This window comes from Haliaeetus albicilla, chromosome 9 (genome assembly GCF_947461875.1).
Source record: "Haliaeetus albicilla chromosome 9, bHalAlb1.1, whole genome shotgun sequence".
NCBI classification, from domain to species: Eukaryota; Metazoa; Chordata; class Aves; order Accipitriformes; family Accipitridae; genus Haliaeetus; species Haliaeetus albicilla.
Window position 1 is genome coordinate 14,983,897 of NC_091491.1, and position 21,903 is coordinate 15,005,799.

Sequence of the window (21,903 nt, forward strand, 5' to 3'; positions counted from 1 at the left end):
GCCCCACCTCCCCGGTCCTGCTTAATTCCTGCCAGGCCAGCTGTGGGGCCACCATTCCCGTCCCCATCCCTGTCCCCAGGATGCTCTGGTTGCTGCTGCTCTGTGGGGCTCTGGGCTGTGGAGCGGACCAGGCAGGTAAGGCAAGGACACGGTGCTGGTGGGGTTGGAGAGACTTGGGGTTGGCATGGAGGGGACACAGGGCTTACGGGGAGGGGGATGGAGGAGCAGCGTGTGATGTCCAGTGTGTCTCACAGCCCCGCTCACCTTCACCATGCTGCAACAGACCCACGTCTCCAAAGGCAGCTCTGTCTTCTGGGGGAATGCCAGCCTGGACGGGCGGCTCAGCCATCTCCTGGAGGGGCTTAATGTCACCCAGGTGCTGCCGCTGGAGCCCCCGGACATCTGGGCCAGGCGGCAGCAGGACGTGACCACCTACCTGTCCTACTTTGGCCAGCTGGTGAAGCTCTTCAGCAAGGAGAGGCCCATAGACTGTGAGTGGTAGTCCGGGGGGCATGGGGATGGGTCCCACTGGGGAAGGGGAGCCCCCCTGCACTGCCTGTGCACAGGGACAGCTCTCTGGGGACACCTGGGCAAAGGGACGGAGACATGGCCACATACAAAACCTTGCCCTGGGCGAAAGGAGCCCTTCTGCAGAGCTGGGAATTTCTTACCTGGAGCCCACCCCGGCAACAGGGTGATGCTCAACCTCCTGCTGTCCCTTGGGAAAAGGGCTGGGGGCTGCAGGCTGGGGGAACAGTGAGGTGTAGGTAGCCTGCCGGCAGCCTGCCTGAACCCTGCCTGCACCCTGCCTGCACCCCACCTGCACCCCACCTGCATCCTGCCTGCATCCTGCCTGAACCCTGCCTGCACCCCACCTGCACCCTGCCTGCATCCTGCCTTCACCCCACCCGCACCCTGCCTGCACCCGGCAGCCTTTGCGGGAGGTGTGGGATGCTGACGGCAATGGTTTCGTGTTCCTGCCTGCATTGCTCCGCAAACCTGCATTACCTCTGATGTTCCTGCCCAGGGTGTGTTTTACCTTCGTTTTCCTTCTTACCCCCAAACCAGTTTTGCCCCGGCTTTGCATTTCTTTACCAGAGCCTTGGGGAGCACTTTCTCACCTCGGGGTCTCTGGTGTGAGCCCCACACCTCCCCTCACCCCACACTCCCTGTGCCGCATCCTTCCGTGAGAGCGATGAATAGCTCGCTCTGTGTGGAAAAACCTCCCGTCTCTATAAAACTGAAGCTGTGCTGTACGCAGATAAGGAAAGGAAAAATAAGCCTGGCCACCTGGCCATTGGAAAGGTTGTGGCTGCAGCTAAACTGAGTGAAAACAAAGCTGTGGGTGGGTCGGGTGGCACAAGGCCGAGACTTTGCAAACTCAGTACATGGCTCGATGCTGGTGATGGCAATGGGCTACAAAGGGTGGGAGCGTGCTGACCCTAACCCCCCTCCCTCTGCCCCCCATAGACACCCAGAGCCTGGGCTGCCACCTGGGCTGCCGCCTCTTCCCCAACGGCACGACCCACAGCTTCTACGAGGTGACTCTCAACGGGACGGCTTTCCTCACCTTCCACGTCCCCAATGCCACCTGGGAGCAGCGCTGGCCCGGCAGTGACCCAGTGGCCACCTTTGCTGAGCGGGAGCTGATGAAGTACCCCAAGACCACCCAGGACCTCCAGCATTTCCTCAACACCACCTGCGTCGGCATCCTGCGGGCTCAGAGCGCCAGGATGGGTCCGTGCCAGTGCTGGGGTGGGGGGACACAGTGGCATGGTGAGGGGTGACCCCAGTCATCACTTCCATCCCTCTCGCCTCTTGCAGGAAAACAGAGCAGCCGGTCGCATGCCCCGCTGGTGCTGGGCCTCATCCTGGGGACCTTCGCCTTGCTGGGCATGGCCATGGGGATCTTCTTGTGCACGGGAGGGAGCTGCTAGCGGAGCCGGCAGCCGTCCCACGTCACCCCGTGGAGGCAGGGGATGGACCCATCATCACCCCGTGGAGGCAGGGACCGAGTCCGTGCCCTGCAAGGGATGTATCTCCCCAGCACCACAGGCTTTGCTCCCAAAGGACACCGGTGGATTCCCTGCCTGGTCCCAGCTGGGTTGACCCCCCCCCCCCAGCAGCAGCACTTTGCCCCAGGGACAGTCCCCACGCTAGGCCGGTGGGATGCACTGAGACTTAACGCAGAAATACACTTGGCATCGATGGAAAAAAATGGGGAAAAGGGGTGTGGGGAGAAAGCGGCAGGAGAAACAGCTAAGATAGCATTAAAAACATGGCATTGAAACCCTCATTTATCCCTGTTCCAGGGGGCATAAATGCCCGGGTGGGAGGATGTCACACCTTTGTGGCACTGCTTCCAGATGTCATGTAATAAAACCACCCATCAGCTCTCACAGCACATTTGGTTGCTCTCATTTCGCCCCAGCAGCACTGGGGCTGCAGATCCATCACGGGGGGCAGGCACAGAGTGGGGGGGCTGCGGTTGTCAGTGCTGGGTGGGTTTGTCAGCATTGCCAGACCCTGTGTCAGACCCCGGACCATGCACTGAGTTTGCAAGGCCTCTGGAGAGAGGCTGGTGGGGTTTGCACCTCCTGAGCTTATTTCAATCTGCTGGCGGCTTTGGTTTGACTCAATTAAGTAATTTTTCCAATGGCCGAGTGGCAACGCTTCATTGATTTTTCATTTCCTCATCTTTGTACGAGAGACCAAGGTTGAGAACTGACAGCTATAATGGGACAGGTTTTCTGAGCAGATTAACGCATTCACCACTCTCCTGTAAGGATGCTGCCCAGAGGGATGCGGGAGTGTGGGGACGCCAGGCCAGGGGCAGGTGTGGGGCGATGCGCAGGGGATCCCAAGGCGAGAAACCGCTCCCCAAGGACCAGCTAAAGAAACGCAGAGCTGTATTACTAGTACTGTCCAGCAGCATTCATTGCTTTATTTTCCTTTTCTGCAATCTAGCTCTGAGCTAAAAACAGCTCTTTGACTGCTTAGACTTCAGTTATATTAATAATAAATTCTTGGCTGTGTTTCCCTTTCGCCCATAGCAAGATTTTGAGCATGATGCCCCTTGTCTCCACTGCCCTGAGGGCAGGAAGGGCTGGGGATGAGCCCGGAGCTGGCTTGAGCCACCAAAAGAGAGGACAGCACAGGGGCAAGGAGCTTTCCTGGATTAACTTCCAGCTTATTCTTTCTAAATTCCCTTCCCTGCAGCTCAAAGCAAGCAAGAAAGTGTGGGCAGGGGGGAAAATGGGAAAAGAGATGCAGGACAGAAAGGGGATGGGAAGATGACATAGTGGTTGTCCTTAAGGCGGGACAGAGGAGGAGGTCTCCAAAAACCACATCTCATCACCCTGGCCACCAGTCATCACCATCCCCACCCCACCCCACCCCCCCCCAGCAGCCCCCGCCTTCACCAGCCTCCCAGGGCAGGAGCCAGGGTGCTTCCCACCCTTCAGCAGGCTCCTTTGCAAAAGCGAAATGGCAGCCAAGAGGTCGGAGGATCCAAAACAACAGGGCTGAGGCACATGAACGTCATTGCTTGGCTTCTAAAGAAGCCCCCTTGGCAGGAGCTCTGCTGCAGGCTGAGCACTGCCTGTCCCCGCTGCGGGCATCAGTGGATGCGAAGCTGATGTTGAAGATCAAATGCCGTAGGTTTGCTTCCCACAAAGGGATAAAAACACTTGTAGCCAGCTTCCAGCTAGGAGAAACCACTGCATTCATGGCTCTGCTTTGGTTTTTGGACTTGAGGCATCTCTGCTGCCCGCATGTGGAGGTAGATGTTGCACTGTGGTCCCAAGACCCAGAGTGATTCTGATGCCAAGTCCTGCCCCAGGGCTGCAGCTCCTTGCTTCAGCTGGGAGGGCAGAGCACGGATCCCACAGGAGAGCGATGCCCCAAGGCTGCGATGGTGTGTCAGACACAGACTGGCAGCAGGAATGGCACCTGGGACAGACCCGGGCTGGAGAAACTGGGGAGGTCTGGAACAACAGGGCTCATTTTGCTTTATGCTTCTGAAATGCACCATCTTTTGGACAGATGAGGAAGTCTCTGCTCTAAACAGCTTTGGAAAAGCCTTTTTCCTGCCACTGGCCCCCCTGTGCATATCGGTTGCAGCAGGAGAACATTCCAGAAAGGAGCTGACTTTGCTGCTGGTCTCTTGAGTCTCTGCCAGCGATCAGAAGGGCATGGGGCAGCACCCAGCAGTGGGGACCCCCCCCAAAATGGCAGGATCCCAAGAAACAGTCTCATCTTGAACCATGCCTGCAGGCAACATGCCCAAAGCTGCCACCCCCAACCCCATGGCCACCTCCCTGGTGGTGACCAGCACCAATGCCATGGTGGCCAAGAGCAGAGGGATTATGGCAATAGCATCCGACCCCAGCACATCGTAGCCCCCAAATTTCTCTTCCTTATCCCCAAACCGCCTCATCACAGGGCCACCAATGTCTGGCCTGGTGCAGCGTGCTGGCGACATGTGGCCTGGTTACCCCAGCCCACAAGTAGGGCTCCCTCCCCACCACCACTCCAACAGGCACCATCTCTCCAGCAGCTGGTAGCCACATCCATGGCCGATCCTCTCCCAAATTTGGCTATTCCGCCCTTGATCACAGCTTAGGACAGGCGCCAACACTTAACCGCGTATCCTGTCAATCGAGGGTTGTTTTTAATTTTGTCCTTGGGTTGTTTTTTTTTTTCTTTGATTTCTGCAAGAGCGTGAACAAACCCGCACGCGGACCTTTGGAGGCTTTAACCAACTCCCCCCCGCCCCCACAGCATCTGCCCCAAAGCAAACCAGCCTGGTTATCCGCACTGATTGCCACATGAGGCTTTGCTTTCCATGCGCTGCATGGTTTCCATCACTCAGCTCTGCTATCGCTGGCTTGGATAAGGGTTGAGATAAGACACCCAGCCTCGAACCTTGCTCCAGTGAGTAAGATGATGCCGATGTGCTGGGAACTGGTTTTCCCCTTTGCCCATGTCCCACGGGTGCTTCAGAGCTGCAGGCACATTCCCTTCCTGCCTAGCAGGGACACACAGTCCCCCAGGCTGCCTTTCGGACATCAGCTCCCACTGCAAGGTCAGCATCCCTGACGATGTCCTTCGGGATCTTCTGGCTGCTCGCACAGCATCGTTGGCTCTGCACTCCAGGCGGCAGCCATGGTGTCCTACCCCTCCCCAGGGGCAAAGGGCTGGATGGTTCCAGGAGCTGCCCAAAAACCACAGCAGTGGGGTCCTGTGCCTGCTTGGGTGGGGATGGGGAAGGCAGCAGCTGGGGGAGAAAAAAAGAGGCTGATGGGATCAGTGCTTATCAGGAAAATGGGTAGCACCAGATTTAAGTCTGGAAGACGGGATTATCCTTGTAAACACCCCTTATGCACTCGGTGCCTGTACTGGTGTCACCATCACTTTTCTGGACTAAACAAACTCCGTTCTTCTGAATTCCCCAGAGGTCACATTGTCACAGCCTCAGATGTTTTCACTTCTGGCATCACCAGCTTTGGGACATCCTTTTTAAGCTTGGGGGGTGGACTGGGATGAGGGGAGTTGCAACATGTGGAGCCTCTGGCCAGCCCTCCCTGAGCAAGGGATGCTTTTTTAGGGCAACAGTTTTGGGGGTGGAGGCTGTTGAGTATCTGCTTTCTAGCAGCCTCCTGCTCCCACACAAGAGCGAGCAGGTCCCTGGAAATATTTAACATAAGAGGAAAGGGCTGTGCTGGCGAGTCCCTCCTCGGAGGGCATACAGGTGACCAGAACCCCTCACTGCCCTCTTCCCTTTCCTCTCACCTCCCAGGTCAGCATGCCTGACCAAGCCAGAGGAAACAGGAGGAGAAAGCTGGCTGCTAGCCACAGCTAACACTGAGCAGGGCTATGCAGCAGTCGGGATGAAGGGAGGCTCCTGGGCAGTGGGATACCACCAGTCCCACCACACCTCCCACCCTGCCCCAGCCAGGCTGTCCCCTCCCTGGGGACTGCTTCAGCTCAAGCAAGCCATCCCTTGCAAGATGCCCCACCACTGCTCGTGCAATGCTGCTCGCTCATCAGTCTGGTGGCACAGGAGCAGAGATGGGGGCTGCTATCTAGAAATCACATTAAAGACTCCAGACAGATGTGGTCTTCAGACATTTGAGCAGATGGATTCAGGAACATTGCAAAGCTATGTGTGTTCAGAGCAATTTTATCCTGGCACCAGTCACTTCTCCCCTCCTATCTCTGCTGCCCATCTCTCAGAAGCAGAAAAGTTTAGATATAGATAAGTACTTTAAAATAACAAGCTCTTTGGAAAACAAAACAAAACAAAAAAAACAAAACCGAGCCAGCCTGCGCTGTACTCACAGAGAAGTTTCCATGGAGAAGAAACCGTTAGGGAACACTTTCACCCCCTGCCCGGACTTGGGGAGGAGGGGATGCTCTGTGCAAGCAGTGCCACTTGCTGTCGCAAGAATTAAGACAGCAGCGGTCCTCTGCATGGCTGAAGCCATCAGGAACAAACCACTCCCTTGGGCCAGACTGCTCCCCAGGACCCACGTACCTAATGCTGAAACCCCCACGTGCAGCCCCAAAACTTCCACCATCTGGTCTGGGATGGGCAATGTGGCTTTAGATGCAGCAAGCCCAGACTGCGGGGGCACAGGAGAAGCAGACAAGGCTGCTAGGGCATGATGCTTTCTGGAAAAGCAGACCTGAACCCTGAAAACATCTGAAAAGGAAGTTTCTTCACCCCCATCCTCTATCTGCTATGGAGTCCTCACCCCAACTGCTCCTTCACTTCTGGGATGGGAGGGATCCAACCAAAGGGTGGTAACACAGTGCCGATGGAGGCAACAGTATCTTAAAGTTGAGCCTGTGGTGAGGCCTCAGAGGAACAGACACAACTTCTGGAGGTGATCAAAACCACTGCAGAAATAAGTCAGGATCCCATTTTAGCCAGGCAAGGTCCATGTGCTTGTTTAAACACCACCTTCTCAAAACATCAAGGACTTCTAGGAACATGTTTCAAGGACAAGTGTTTTGCTAGAAGGATTGAACAACATACCTATATCTAAACCCTCAACAATCCTTGACTTGTGCAAGGATTTAGGGTAAAAGGGGACCAGTTGTTTTTTTTCTTAATTTTTTTTTTCATTTGATCCAATTTGGGAACACCAGCATTGCTTAGAAGGGGCTGGAAATTAAGCCTGTGCATTACAGGATTCCCAGCTCAGAGGTTCACACCTTCAGGATGCTTGCATGGTCCCAAACAAAGAAGAGGCAATGTGAACACCTAAACCTCCTAAGAAGCGTATGAGATAAAGGAGTCCACATGCACTGTGACTCACTCACACCAGCTAAATGTTACTGAAATAGGGGACACAGGATGTCTCCAACACTGAACAGCTTCCACATCCCCCCAGCCAGACACCTTGGGGCCCTTGGAGAGAAAAACCTCCCTATGATCCTAGAAGCAGCACAACTTTCCCAAGGCAAGCAGACCAAAGCCAAAACAAGTGGAAGTATTTGAACCAGACCCTGGCAAGCACTAATGTATGCTGCTGCCTGGGAAGAAAGCATGAAAACCCTGGAAGCTTTGTCTGAAAGTGGGAAAGGTGGAAGATCCCAGCTCTGCACACACCCCACATTTTCCTTCCAGGAAAATGGAAGGAAGCAGGGTTGCTTGGTATGATTAGGGGCTTGCTTTTCTGTTTTTCTTCTCACCCTTGTAAATGCTGGGGCTTTGCAGCTATTGTTGCTGTTCTACATAGCACTGGCTTCTCAGAGTACAGACCCACAATGAAAAAAAACCAAACCCCAACCAACCAACCGCAGGAAGGAAAAGAATTAGCAGGGAAAGGAAAAGCAGCAGCAGGAACAAGTACTCATGCCTGAAATAAATGCACTGCCTGCTGCTAGGTGTGCAGGTAGAAGTTACATCAACTTCTCCTGTGGAGAGGCTGACTTGGTGTGACGTCCTGGCTTTTTGGCTTTATTGCTACAGGTGAGCACTGGCAGCATGGTTGTGCACCAGTGGAACAGGAAGGCAGAAAGGCAATCATCAAACAGACCCTCGAGGGGCTAAGACAACAGCAACCAGCCCCATACACAGGGATAGCAAAAGGAGAGTTTCTTTGAAGTCTGAGGCTTCTTAAAAATCTAAGCTAAGGGGGGAAGCAGGGGTAGAACTGCCTACAGACACCTGGAAAGAACTGGTCATCAAATAGGCAGACACTCAAAGTAGCAGCCTCAGCTGGGATTAACGGCTTGCTTTTACAGATTTTGAGGAAGATGAGCATTGAGACCAAGTGTTTGGCATCCCAAGCTTGTCTTGCCCCCGTCTCTCAGCTGTTCCTGAAGCCCCTGCTTTGCTCTGCCAAGGCAAACATACAAAGGATCCAACAGGAAACCTTCCCGGTGCTGCTGCTTCCGCTGAGTCAGCTCCCGCTGGAGTTTAAGGGCAGCACACAAGGGCCGGGCCAGAGCTCTCTCCACCTTTCTGAGCTCAGAGCTGAGCTATTTAAAGTTCACAATGAAGAAAAAGAAAAAAAACCCTGAACCACCCAAAACTACCTTGAGTCTCCTGCTACTGCTCCCCAGCAAACATTTGCATGTAGAAAAAACAGATTCCATCCACTTCCCAGGCAGGGGATGAGGTATAAGGCAGCAGCTGTAAGGATCCCACTTCATAGTCCCAAAGAGCCCAGACGGAAGGAGCAGAACACCTTCCTACATGAACAACTGACTCATTTCTCTTGCTGCCTATGTCCCTGTCACAGTAAAGCACAAGTCTGACTGACACAGGCAGCTCTGAGAAATTGTTTAGGTACCACTCCTGAAGAACATGTGGAGATGAGAGTTTCTCATGGGGATACTTAAAGCATCAGGGTCTTCACAAAAGATACCAGAGCAGAACTGGTACCTCCCTGACAGGTTACAAGGCCCTTAGTTCAAACAAAGCAGCAACAGAACTTTTGCTGGTATTAGCAGCTGTAGTTTCACCCTCATAGCTTAGATGACTGAAGGGACCATTCCTTGTTAGTCCAACAACTTGCAGCTGTCCCAGGGCAAGGGCTGCTGAAATACATAACCAGGTAGTTTTTGCCATTCCAACTGAAACATCTTTATTTCTGTGCTGTTAGCTTTACCTATCCTCACAGAGGACAGAGTGCAGGAGGTAAGTGAGCTTTTCCAGACAAGCTACTGGTTACATTTGGGGGCGGTGAGGAAGAACCAAGGCCATGAGGAGCCGTTCCCATTATTTTCCAAAATCCCACCATGGCAGTCTGAGGAGTCTTTGCTAAGCTGTTGTGACTTCAAATTTAAAACCAAGCATTCACTTTTGGGACAAGCAGACTACTTGGTAGTTAAGAGCCTCTTTCCTCCCTGCTTTCCCAACCACGTGTCGGGCCTAACATAGCCCATAAGGCTCTCCTGCCAGTCCACTCCCAACAGCACCTGTATTCCTGCCCCAGAAACGCAGATTCTGAAGCAATACCACACTCTGGACTCAGAGGGGAAGGAGGGGAAGGGCTGGGATCAAAAAAAACCAAACCCAAAACCCAGAAACTCAGAAGACACTGACACAAAGGACATAAAAAGCAGGAGAAGCTATGAAAATATGTTGAGATGGTCAAGAAAAGTCACATGAAAATATATTTAAAAAACAGAAATTCCAATCTGTGTGGAATTTAAAACTCCTTTCCCCACCTTTTTTTCCTGCTCAAGGAGTCTCTTTGTTGTTCCAGGATACGGAACATGATAGGCAGCACCAGTTATGTCCTGAAAAGGGTAGTATTTCCCCCGACTCATCTGAGCACTTCCACCATTTACAAAGAAAAAATTATATATACCTCAACAATTGCCCCACCCTCCCTCTTTTCCATTCTACAGTGGGCAGGAGAAAGGACTGCAAACAAATCTGACTTCTCATTTTCAGTTAAGTCCAATTTTTCCACACATCAATATCCCTGCAATCCATTGTACACCTTCTGCACCGATCCTTGTTTCAATAACTGTTTGAGACCTGCAAGAGAAAGGAAAGCGTTAGTGCACAGCACAAACAGGAGGACTCTGCATTTGTGGTTCCTGCTGCATTTACACATCTGGCTTGTAGGCCCGGTGGCACCAGCCTTTCAAGGCTGAGCCCGTGTATCTGAATAATGCAAACACTGGTACTCTAAAAGCATCATTAAAGAAAAAAGAAAAAAAAAAGGAAAAATTCCCCCAAACTCAGTGGTGCAACAGCTTTACTCCTGCTCCTTCAGCATTCCTACAAGGCGAAACAGGACTTAGGTTAGTGATGCTGTAACAGTGCTTTCATGCACTCTTGGGACCACACAAGGCCAGTGGTTCCAGGGACAAAGCCTCCCCTGCTACAAACTCAAAGCCCAGCGCACCACCTCAAGATCGTCACAGTTCTGTAAGGGATAAATCCGACCCCCAGAGCTGCTTTGCTGTTGAAGTTGACAACAATTTTGTCATCTTAGGTACAATGCAACAACAAACAACTTGCTGAGTATTTCTGGAGTCTAATTCATCTAGCTCATCTCCCTGGGCTCCCTCTACAGCCCGAGAAATCTGCTAGCAGCAGGCTTGGGAAGGCTACACTCGAGTCCTTCTGGACTTGGCAGCTACAGAAATCCACATGAGTAATTAGAAAGCACAGGTTTTCACACTGTTATGAGGTGCCTGGGGACACTACTGTCCACTAGAAGTAGTCCCTGAAGGCAAGTAAGAGGAACAAACTCCTATCTGGGGGCTTAAGTATCCTACTGAAGACCTGAAAATCTTAAGTTTTTTTGAAACCCACTGTTTCACAATTTTCAAATGCCATCTTCCCCACCCCTGAAAGCCCATTCATAAAACATTTCAAAGAACTGCCTGCTCTGAGGTCCTGTCAGTATCAAATTCTTACCAGAGCAGGATAAGAGAAGAGTGAGTCAGCCCTTAAAACCATAATAGCTCATCTACTGGGGTCAGCATGGTCAGGGAAAGACTGGCAGGTCTTCACTGCTATTTAAAGAGCAAGTCCACACAAAACAGAGGAAGGAGACTGTCAAGAATGGATGCGTTGCACTGATTTGCCAGAGATAATTGGAGGGGATTCCCTTTTTAAAGTCAGCCTGGTAATACACTGCCAGGACTCCCACTGCCCTGGCCATGGGGCCCCTCAGGGAATGGCAGTATCTCTGTTCTGATCAGCACCAGAAATCACTGAGCCTGACTAGGGGCTGTCAGGACCCAAAACAGAGAGGAAAACTCCCCACAACATGGGTAACTTTCAAATAATAATAAAAAAAATTAAGCTAAACTGCTATAATTCTGCTGTTGGATGTCCCCCAAACAGCATCAGCCTTGCAACAAAGCATACGAGCAGACCTCTCTGTTCCCAGGATATCTGTAAAGGCGTTGTGAGCAATTTTGACAAACACAGAGGCTTCTGTCACTGCTCTTTGTCCAGTTTCTTCACAAACTGCCAAGAGCAACAGCTAGAAAAACCTCATGTCTGTTTGAGAAGTGCTGTCGCTTTACAAAGCTTCAAGAAGGGCAGCAGAGCCTGGAATGAGACTTCACGCTGATGCGGTCACTGTGCTCCACAACCCTCACTGGGCACAAAACACTTGCAACAAGCAGGAAAGCACAGGGGGTCAAAACAGGTTCACTCAAAGCACAGCCCAGAGGCACAGACCTCACAGCCCAAACACCTGCAGAGAGAACCACAGAACACCAGTCAACCCTGAAGCTGCAGCTCCCAACTGGGCTCCAAGTGGTAGCTAGCCCAGCATTGTCAACACAGCAGTAAGTGCCATAGGGCTGAGAAAAGCCCACCCAGGGCTTGGCTTCCCTCTACAAACTTGAAGAGTCCAGGAAAGCTGCACATTTGGCTCATTCCACGAGGGCAGCTGCCAGAATCCACTAAAAGGGCACCTTCAAAAGAAGTATGTATGATAGCCATGACCAGGAGGAGAAGTTCTGGGGCTGGGGATTTTCTGAAGAGCTGCACTGGTACATGCCAGGAGCTTCTTTGCCTTGTAGCGAGGATGGGGCCTACTCTGATGCCTTATGCAGAGCAGCAGAACCTACCGCAGAGGCTGCTGAAGCAAAGAGGAATTTCCAACTAGAAGTATAGTATTTACCCTCCTGCCAATTCTAAGATTTCTACACAGTTCATCAAGTTTCCATTTGAGCACTGAAGCTGAGAAGCAGGTCTCTCCTACGAAATATCTGCATTGCACCCCTCTTCCCTATACGACTGCAAAGCACTTTGGGTAGAAGGAGATGTAGAGAGGAACAATCCTTTTCTTAATGCTGCATGACACTGTTTACCCTAGACAGCAGAGGGATTTTCACAAGTCTTGCCTCCAAGAAAGTAGAAACAGGGGCTGGAAAACTGCTTGTGATCCCACTCCAGCGAAGGCAAAGCAGACAGAGGCTAAGCCCAGTAAGTCTTTCAGTTCAGACAGATGGCCAGCTACAAAACAAAGCACCTGCAAACTTGCCAAGTGCTACATCCCAGCAGTGGCACATCCCAGCCTAATCTCGTTCCCTACAACTGCAGCAGCCAAGCTCACTTGCCCTGTGATTAACTTCCATTTCCCTTTGAAGCATTGGCCAACTGTGATATGTTGTACAAGGGGCACAGGGAAAGGAGAGCCCCTCCTGACCACTGCAGGCCATGGGTTCAGTTGTGCCAACTTCTTATCAGCTTTGGTGAGAGGTCTGTGCAGCCTGCTGCCGTGACAGAGCTTTAAAACACGCACCTTCCCGCTGTTCATTTGTCAGCTGCTCTTTGGGGAACTCCACATCAAATGTTATTATTAGTGAGCCTTTGATATTATTGTTATCAAAATTTGGAAGACCTTCTCCTTTCTTCCACAGTTTGGCCCCGGGTTTCGTAATTTTATCCCGAGCAACGTGAACCTAGAGACAAAAAAAATTTCAGAACATTACTAGTGTTCTAGTATCCCAATACTCCCAATGCCCATTCCAAAGCACTGGAAAGCTTCAAATGGTATTGATCCCTTGCCAAAGTCAGTGACATTCAAGGGGTCCAGGCAGTATTACTGCCAGGACACATGCCAGAACTAACACCACCCAAGATGGCACATGCAGTAACTGCTGTGACAGCCTGGAATTGAGACCCACACTCTGTGCCCCTTGTACAGGGCCTGTTTTGGCTCCATGGGAATTGGCCTGGAAGGCTCTAGCAGAGGGGATACTGTATACAACCAGCAGCTGCACAGACCCCAAGCAAGCTAACCCTCAGCACAGGAGACCTGCAGTTAAATTTTGTTTACACACAGCAAGAAAGCAAACCATTGCCTCACCTTGTGCCCATCTAAGTGGGCAATATCCATTTCAAAGCCTGTAAGTGCCTCGACCAGCGAGATTGTCACGTTTGTGTACAAGTCATCTCCTCTTCTTTCAAAGACTGGGTGCCTGTGGAAATAAAAGATGTTGGAACTTTTCTCCTTCCCCATAGGGGAAATAGGTCCTCTAGCTTCCTCCCCTCTATTTGTGAGTTTGGAGAATTCACAAGTCAGAGAGGAAGTGAAGAATGCATGAACTTTAGCTTCATTTTCTTGTGCTTGAGGTATGTACTACTAAATAACCTTTCTATTTCTAGTGCAATGAGTGGTGAGGCGTGTCAAGAAGTTGTGACTCACAAAACAATGTTGTTAGTAGTGCACTTCCTTACAACAGAGAGATAGTATGTTTATGGAAAAAGGAGATATTTCTTGTGATTCACACAGGAGCTCCTAATGCATGCCAGAATTCAAGCCAAACAAAATAAAGTGGAATTATCACAGCATCTTAATGGTGAATCCAGCTACTCTAGCATCATCAGTGTTGAACATCCTGCACAGCCCTGAGTACCAGACCCCTGGCTGCACCAACTCTGCTGAAGGGCAAGCTACATGCTAACCAAATGGGCAACACTAGCCAGAAAGTTGTTTGCAAGCTTCCTTTACAGCAACCAGAAAGAGTGGTCTAACTAGGCCAGTTACTTACTTAAGAACTTTTATTCGGAAGCGCAAATCACCTGGCTCCCCATCCACATGGGGTTCACCTGTGAAAAACAAAGAGCTCTGTTTAATGGAGGTAGTTAGTAACAACTGAATAAACAAGCAGCCTATTAAACACAATAGAGATTTGCAGCTCACATGTTAAAAGGAAAAAAACCCAACTGGTTGGTCTTTACATGACTAAAACCTTGCTTACACATAAGTGTTATTAAAGAGCCTAGGACTTTCTGAGTATTGCCTCAATGAGCTCATACCTCTCTGCTGTTCTGAAAGACTTGCCTGCGTGTTAATGATGTCCTGTCCTTGTTAAAGGACTTCATCTCCTTGGGCAGAGGGGATTCCCTCAAATACTCAAGCCTTGAACAGATGCTCCTACTCAAAAGTTATCTGAAATATCAGATTTAGAGGTTTTTTTTGTGTGTGAGCCCCCAGTACCAGCAAAGGGACTGGAACTCAGAGCATTATCCAGACTTGGCAAAGAGTATCCTCCTGGATTTCAGCAGCATGCAGAAGACACAGCACTTAAAGCCACATGTGCTGATCAGTTACCCAGAGCTGGGCTTGGACACTTTCACTGCCATGAAGACCAGCCTCACATCACAGAAAAGGAGCAAGTCAAAGCTAAGCAGCAGGGCAGCGCCCATTTACGTACCTTCACCAATGAAGGGATACTCCATACCATCCCTCACGCCTGGCTCTATTTCCACTTCTAGTGTTCGCTCCTCGTTCACAAGCCTGCAAAGGGAAAGAGCAAGCAAGCGCTAGGTTTTCAACAGTAGGTGGTAGCACCTATTTATGTTACTGGGGTAATGAGAAGACCCCCACAAGTTAACACATACTCTCTCCTTGCTCACATCTAAAACTGGAGGGCAAGTGCTGCCTTTGTTGTGTGCTGATACTCATCTAGAAAAGAAGGCAAAGTTAAGCTCCTAAATGCACAGTCAGCATCTGGATGCGTGACTGCAACACAGTATTCCACGTCCAGCTGTTCCCAGCTGGAAACCGTGGCCCTCCCTGACTTTGTTTATTCAGATTTAGTTGTGGAACTTCCACTGTAGTAGGACCGATTGTTCAAGGAATAAGAGGCTGAAAGAGCAAATTGGGGAGCTCTACATCTAATAGAGCCGGCCATCTCTACTGTAAGAATAAAGACTGGCTCCTTGGAAATGAGAAACCTGCACTAAGTTTTTCCAAATTCCCCAGGTCTTAGTGGTAGTACAGGCACTTTCCTCCATCTAGTGGTAGGTTTTTGAATAAACATCCACACAGCAGTAAAGAGCGTAAAACTCACTTGACATTTGGACATTCATCACAAACAACTTCTTGAGTCATCTGGAAACGTCCAGGACCCAACTGGGTGGTCCTCATCTCCTGCCGGCAATTGCATTTCCGTTTGCCAGGCGCCTGTCTTGCCACTGGCTTGTTCCTGACAACCTGCATGGAAGATGAAGAGGTTGATACCAGCACACAGGCCAGCACTCTTGCGTCTCCACAAGGGTCTGGATTTCTCAAACAGCCTGAACACAAGTTGGTTTTGTGTGCTGCCTCCACAGTAGCTCCAAATGTCCTCAGCAAAACATTCTGACAACAGTTTTCACCTTGTATCCCTTGCTAATCACACATTAAATACCAGAAAAACCTGCTCTGACACCATTACCATCTCCTTTTTTTCCTGCGCACCTTTCTAAATAAGAAAGGCAAGACTATGATGAAACACCTGACACTGTGGTTACGACAGCTTCCTTGTCCCACACAACTGGCAAAATTGTCTGGAGTTCCCTATTTACCCAGGCACTCGCAGCACAAATACAATCAATACAATTTCTAATACACAGAATAGCAGGGATTGTCAGCACCACAAATGTAGTTTGCTTACAAAAATAAAAAAATAATTAAAAGGCCACCATACATTTGCCAAGTATGCAGTCCAGAAATTTGCAGTGACATGTTTGGCCATTTAAAGAGGCTATGAAAAATCCTGAAAATAGTTTTGCAAGAACTGCAAAATGAATTTGAGGCTTATGAATGGGCCCTCAAACATCACTAAATTCTACAGAGAGACCACTTACACCTTTTCCAAGCTAGCTACTGCAATGAAAAAGCTATAGCTAGTCACTGACAGCCAAGAAATAAGCTATTATCACAGAAGCATCCCTTTATCAAGAAATTGCAAGACAGCAAAGATGAATAAATGTATTGTTAACTACTAGCAAATAGCATCACAACATCCTCTACTGTCACTGCCAGATACTAAGAAAATGAGCATCTATTTTAGTTCTATTCTTTGGGAGTAGATATCATTCTAAGCAGTGGCCAGGCCAGGCATCTCAAACCTGATAACACACTGGAGAGACTGACAGGCAAGCAGTCAAACTTACTTCTACGAAGTTTCCTGAATACACCTCCTCCAGTGTAACCTCCAGGTCCACAATGATGTCACTTCCTCGGGGAATGTTCCTGTCTTGTTGGCGAGGGTTACCTCCAAACATGAATCCAAAGTCCCCAAAGAAGCTGGAGTAAAGCACATCAATTAGTTTAGGAAGGAATTCTGATCAAACGAAGCTTTGACAAAGACAGCCACCCAAGGCAGCAGCAAGGTGCTGCTTGGCAAATGCTTCTAGTCCCCTAGAGAACAGCCTCCTCACAGTACAAAAGCACCATAGTAAATCCAGATACCTCTTTCTGCTCTTCCAGGACACAAGCTAATGCCTTCGAACAAAGCATTCTGTACTAAAGAAAAGCTTTGGAGCAGGAGTTGAATGCCAACACCTCGAAATCTGACCACTGCCTAAAGGAAGTCCTCTCTGTGCTGCACTGCTGCTCAGGTACCATCACCACAATGTGCAAACTCTGAGTAGCACTCCATCTCTGGCACTGCAAGTCAGTACTAACAGGGCAGTTTTCAGTAGTCTGAGGACAAGGGGGATGAGAAAAAATTTCCTAGCAAGTCTACATATTTTTCCTCAAAATAGACCAGCAGACAGTGTGAGTTCTCACCCAGAAGGGATTACATGAGGTGAGCAACTTCAGGAACTGTTTTAGTAAATTTGTGCCTAGCAGAACCAAAGGGGCCTTAAACATAAAATCAGCTTCTGCCTCAGCAACATGCAAGTGCCTTCAGATTTTAATGATCCAAATTCTACAGTTGCTCTGAAATGTACTGTAAGTCACAACAGCATTACTTTGCAAAAGAAAGAGTGACCCCCAAAGGGCATGCATGATCTGTGACAACAGGTTAAACATCAATCACATACCAGATAACACAAGAAAGTTCCTACATGTTTAATGCAACTGCAGCACCTTACAAATCACCCATACTGGTGACACAGCTCACCAAGTGAGCAAGAGCTGCCCATGTGGGAAGACAGCACTGGTTCCTACTCGCTGCTCTTGAAGCAAGGACTGATGCAAGACAGACAACTGAAAACTGCACATGGGATACCCACTGTAAATATATTCTTCAAATTCTCAACTGTCACTTCAGATCAGTGCCTCTGTACTGGGTAACATAGAATTTGCCCACATCAAAAACGCGCACGAGCATCACAAAATTAGAGAACCAACTGTAGAATAGCCTGAAGTGGCAAAATCCCCTTACTGTGAGAATATGTCTCCATGGGAGCTCTGGTGCCCATCCTTCAATCCCTCCTCACCGTACGCATCATACTGCTTCCTCTTCTCCTCATCTGACAGCACCTGGCAAAGGGATGCAAGCAGACAAGACATTCACCCACAGCCGAGCTGAGTTATTTAAACAAGGCTCTGAGAGGAAGCTCACCAGTACTCTTCACTGAGGGACAAGCAGCAGTGCTTTACATTACAGAAGCACTGGCTAGAACTTGCTTACTGAACTAGGAAAGTTAAACATTTGCCAGTTAAACCCATAAAAAGTACAGTTAGTTTATTAAAACAGCAGAAGCAAACCAGAAAATATAAACAATGCTGAGTTTACCTTAAGGATTAAAAAAGGACCAGAAGGAATAATTCAAATCAGTTTCTACAAAGCAGGACACACTAATACCACCCCTGTTTCTCAGTTTGTTCTTCAAGCACACAGAATGTGTATTTCTCCGGCTACTATTTCTTAACAATTACCAATGATGGCAAGTTTGCCTACCAAGGTGAACCTCCCAAATATGGTAACTCTGCACCAGTTTGAATGCTGGCCCTCATCCCTAAGGGCAGCAAAAGTTAGACCTAACTTCAGTACTGAGACAGAATAACACATCCCAACACACATGACTTTCAAGGCTGTAAAGCTTCAATTTTAATTCCTAAGTATTAATCTTTGCTCTTTCCTCCCCCAGAGATCCAGAAGTTTCCGGTCACATTTAATCTTCCTTCCCCTTCCTCCCCTATTGATCATGTTTGGGAAGGTTAAAATTGCCAGGTTAGCTTTCAGAAGGCTAGAGAGGAGTGGAAACAGGTGGAGAAGCTGGCTAAACGATGAAAACCAGCCTGAATTTGTAACCAATGACAAATGCTAGCAACCAGGAAAAAAACCCAACAGCGGCTTTACTAGCTTTATCTAGGGGGTAAGAGTTCAGTCCTCCCTTTGCCACTTCAGATTTTGCATTAACACACACATTTCCTAAAACCAGGATAAGCTCTCCATGTTGTGATCTGTTGGCATCAGAGCAAAATTATTCCAGTAAAGTACTGCACAGTACCAACAATACCAAAAGCAGCAAGAAAGGAATTACAAATACAAAATATTTGCCTTTCCATTCATTTTCCTTCTTTCTGCAGGCTGCTGGAGAACACATCTCAACTCCAAGAACACAATTTCAAGCACTGTGAATAGAGTTCTTGTTTGTTGTTAGGTTGCCTTGAAAGCAAAGCAACTACAGTAGATAAGTTTAGAAAAAAAAACCCCACCCATGAAAATGCCACCCCAAACCCATCCTGAGGCTAATGACTATACCTAGAGGAGCCTCAGTTCCCTCACATGGGATCAGTCTCCTTTCTAATTGAAACAGCTGTGTTCAGACCACACAGCTGCAGGGTAGAAATCACTTAGACTGTTAAAATGAAGGAGACAGGGTAGTTTAATTAACCTACTTTCCCCACAATTTTTTTTTTTTAAGACTTGGCTATAGATAGTCTGCTAGCCAAACCCTGAGCAGCGGTACTACTGACAGTGGCTGTTGTTTTATGGCAAAAAGCATCCTGGTTTAGGTTATAAGGGAAACAATTCCAGCTCCCTTCTGCCCAAAACAATCAAATCAACACACTGCATCTCGTTGCTAGTTTAGCAGAAGTATTTGCAAGTTGTGCTGGCTAAACAAAGAGACAAAGACCTTGCAGGACATCAAAATCTTACTTCTTCTGAACCTATTTTAGAAACCATGCACATCAATACTGGATTTCAATGTTCTGGTGCATCTCTCTTCAGCAAGAAGCACATAAATGAAGAATTTGAAGGGAGGTTTCCTAGTTTAATCTTCACTAGCACCTGGTGAGAGCATGTTGCATTTGTACTGTCTGTGTTAGCACTAGAATGCCACACTTGATGTTGAACACAGACACTGTTGTGCTTCAATAATACCCTGGTTAGGGGGAAGCAGACTCAGTCACTGCTCATAAAAGTTAATATTCAGCTACTCCTGCCACCACATCCCCTGCTGATTTGATTTTACAACCATTTTCTCCCCAATGTTTTTAATAGAAAGAGTACTCTCAACTGTTACTATGGCAAAGACTGAAATAAACTGGGACTCAGGGAAGAGGTACAGAAATGCTTCCCATGCATAAAGTACTGTCAAATGTGACAAGATCCCAATTCACAGAAATGACACCAAGCTCACAGCTTTGAAGTAAACTGCATGCATCAATCTTCAGATGCTGCAAATCACAGGTAAAAAAATACTTTTTTCCACAAAAAAATTCTTTACACTCACTGGTTTCCCTGTGATAGTTCAACCAATTTATTACAGAATAGATAAGTCTGAGCTAAGAAGAGGTCCAAGCTCTGATACAAAAACAATGTGTTTTCTTTCTGACCAAAGAGGAGTGCATTCAAGCTGTTTCACTTCCTCAATCATTTTATATTTGCATATCTGAAAAGCAGAGAAGCATCAGGGATGGAAGCAGGAGTCACGCTACAGCTGTAGGCTGAGCGGCACTACCAGACTGCAGCTGGAATGCAATCCCTTTCCCCTCTTGAAGCGCAGCTCCTCAAAGAGGACACAAACCTCCCACCCAAACAGCCCACCAGTGCAGGCAAGCTCCCAGTGGAACTGCTGCTACAAATTCTTGCTGGTCAATGCCATCTTCCTTGGGGGCCCTCTGCTCTATGGGGGACGGCAGGAACAGATGGAAACCAACAGTGACAGAAGGGAGCTAAAAAGGACAGAGAATGTAGGAAAAACAGATCCTATCACCCTACCTAAATTGTGTTAACATTTACGTATGTGGTGGAGGAAGTAGGCTTTGACTTAATACATTTGGCTAGTAAAATAATCTATATGTGATTTATATAGTGTACTCTGCTGTTAGCATCAGGTATCATTTGTATGCTACTATATTATTACAGAAACAACAGGAATCCTTGTGCGTACGTGACCCACAATTATTTTTCCCACCTTAATGTCTTCTAAAAGGCAAGCCAACCATCTTTTATCTCCTATCAACTCGGACCTACAGCCAGGCCCTATATATACAGACACATGTTCCTGTGCTAGTAATTAGAGCTGATACAACTCTATTTCTTCCTCAATAAGCTATTAGTAAATACCAAATAACTTTAAATTACTGCCTTCACTTTCTCCTGGCTAAGGGAGCTAAGATCTTTTATTGTCCTCTGACAGAGGGAGCCCTCTATTCAACCTGGCAGCCTCTCTACCTTTGCTTTTTATTTCTTATGAAATTCGATATTGTAACAGGGGGAGGACAGATTGCACTTGTGCCTTATAGAAGGACTTTACATTTCCTAGAAGCCCTCCTTTCTCCTTCCCCTGAATGTTACAGGATGAAGCCTCATCAGACTACTCATTGACCAAGCTCAGCTTCATGCTCCCTGCATGTTTTACCACAAAACCCGTCCACCCTGGCAAGGCCTGGGAGGACTCAAAGTTCTCCAAATTCTTCACAACAGGGTGCACAACTTCACCCCTCTCCTTCCCCAGCAGCTACACCGGGCCTCCTTACACCGCAGGTAGTGGTGCGGCGAACGAGCACGGGGTGGGGGGGTAAACCGCAGCCCCCGGCCTCACCTCGTAAGCAGCCCCCAGGTCCTGGAACTTCTCCTGCGCCCGGGGGTCGTCGGGGTTCCTGTCGGGATGGAGCTGCAGCGCCAGTTTCCGATAAGCCTTCTTGATGTCCTTGATGGAGGCGCCGCGGGACACCCCCAGAATCTTGTAGAAGTCCCTCCTGCCGGGGAGAGGGGGGGGGGGGAAGGGAAGCAAGGCCCCGTCAGCACTGCGGCCGAGGAGACAGGCCCGGCGCTGAGGGAACACCACACACACAGGCCCGGCGCACTCACCCAGCGGCGGCCTCCCCGCAGAGGCAGAGCAGCAGGAGGCAGAGGCGGCCGAGCCAGCCGGGAGCCATGGCGAGGCGGCCGGGCCTGCCTGGGGGGCGGCGGAGAGGGGGGGCGACGCTCTCCGGACGGGTCCGCAGCGCCGCAGCCGCCCGACCCGGCCCGGCCACCATTAGACGTGAAGCGGGACCCGGTGACGGCCGCCAGCCAATAGGAGCGCGGCGCAGCCCCGCACGCTGCGTGCCGCCGGCCTATCGGCTGCGAACACTTCACCGCCGGCTCGACGCCGTCGGCCAATCGCCTGCCGGGACGTCGGCTGTGAGCATGTCGGACCAATCACGACTCAGGGCGTCACGCCGCGCCCTATCCTATGGGCGCTCCGGGCCGCACAGAAGCATGAGTTCGCCCTGCGGCAGC

At 49.4% G+C, this 21,903-nt stretch overlaps 2 protein-coding genes across 2 annotated transcripts; one reads left to right on the top strand and one right to left on the bottom strand.

Annotated features, from left to right (window-relative positions):
* The first annotated feature begins 1 nt into the window (after position 1).
* Positions 2-2,404, top strand: PROCR (protein C receptor). The gene is made up of 4 exons (XM_069791797.1): positions 2-135; positions 255-491; positions 1,471-1,737; positions 1,825-2,404. The coding sequence occupies exons 1-4, from the start codon at positions 81-83 to the stop codon at positions 1,935-1,937; spliced, it is 672 nt and encodes a 223-aa protein (XP_069647898.1). The 5' UTR covers positions 2-80; the 3' UTR covers positions 1,938-2,404.
* Positions 2,405-9,597: 7,193 nt separating this feature from the next.
* DNAJB11 (DnaJ heat shock protein family (Hsp40) member B11) lies at positions 9,598-21,689 on the bottom strand. The gene is made up of 10 exons (XM_069791799.1): positions 21,490-21,689; positions 21,221-21,377; positions 17,605-17,702; positions 16,385-16,517; positions 15,298-15,440; positions 14,659-14,741; positions 13,993-14,050; positions 13,308-13,419; positions 12,741-12,900; positions 9,598-10,003 (listed from the first exon to the last, which is right to left on the bottom strand). The coding sequence occupies exons 1-10, from the start codon at positions 21,657-21,659 to the stop codon at positions 9,939-9,941; spliced, it is 1,179 nt and encodes a 392-aa protein (XP_069647900.1). The 5' UTR covers positions 21,660-21,689; the 3' UTR covers positions 9,598-9,938.
* Between the last annotated feature and the right edge of the window lie 214 nt (positions 21,690-21,903).

Coding starts and splice junctions, on each gene's coding strand:
- PROCR (XM_069791797.1), top strand. CDS start 81: ATGCTCTGGTTGCTGCTGCTCTGTGGGGCTCTGGGCTGTGGAGCGGAC. Junction 492..1,470: donor CAAGGAGAGGCCCATAGACT/GTGAGTGGTAGT, acceptor TGCCCCCCATAG/ACACCCAGAGCCTGGGCTGC. Junction 1,738..1,824: donor GGCTCAGAGCGCCAGGATGG/GTCCGTGCCAGT, acceptor CGCCTCTTGCAG/GAAAACAGAGCAGCCGGTCG.
- DNAJB11 (XM_069791799.1), bottom strand. CDS start 21,659: ATGGTGGCCGGGCCGGGTCGGGCGGCTGCGGCGCTGCGGACCCGTCCG. Junction 21,378..21,489: donor TGCGGGGAGGCCGCCGCTGG/GTGAGTGCGCCG, acceptor TCTCCCCGGCAG/GAGGGACTTCTACAAGATTC. Junction 10,004..12,740: donor GACAAATGAACAGCGGGAAG/GTGCGTGTTTTA, acceptor TTTCTCTTGCAG/GTCTCAAACAGTTATTGAAA.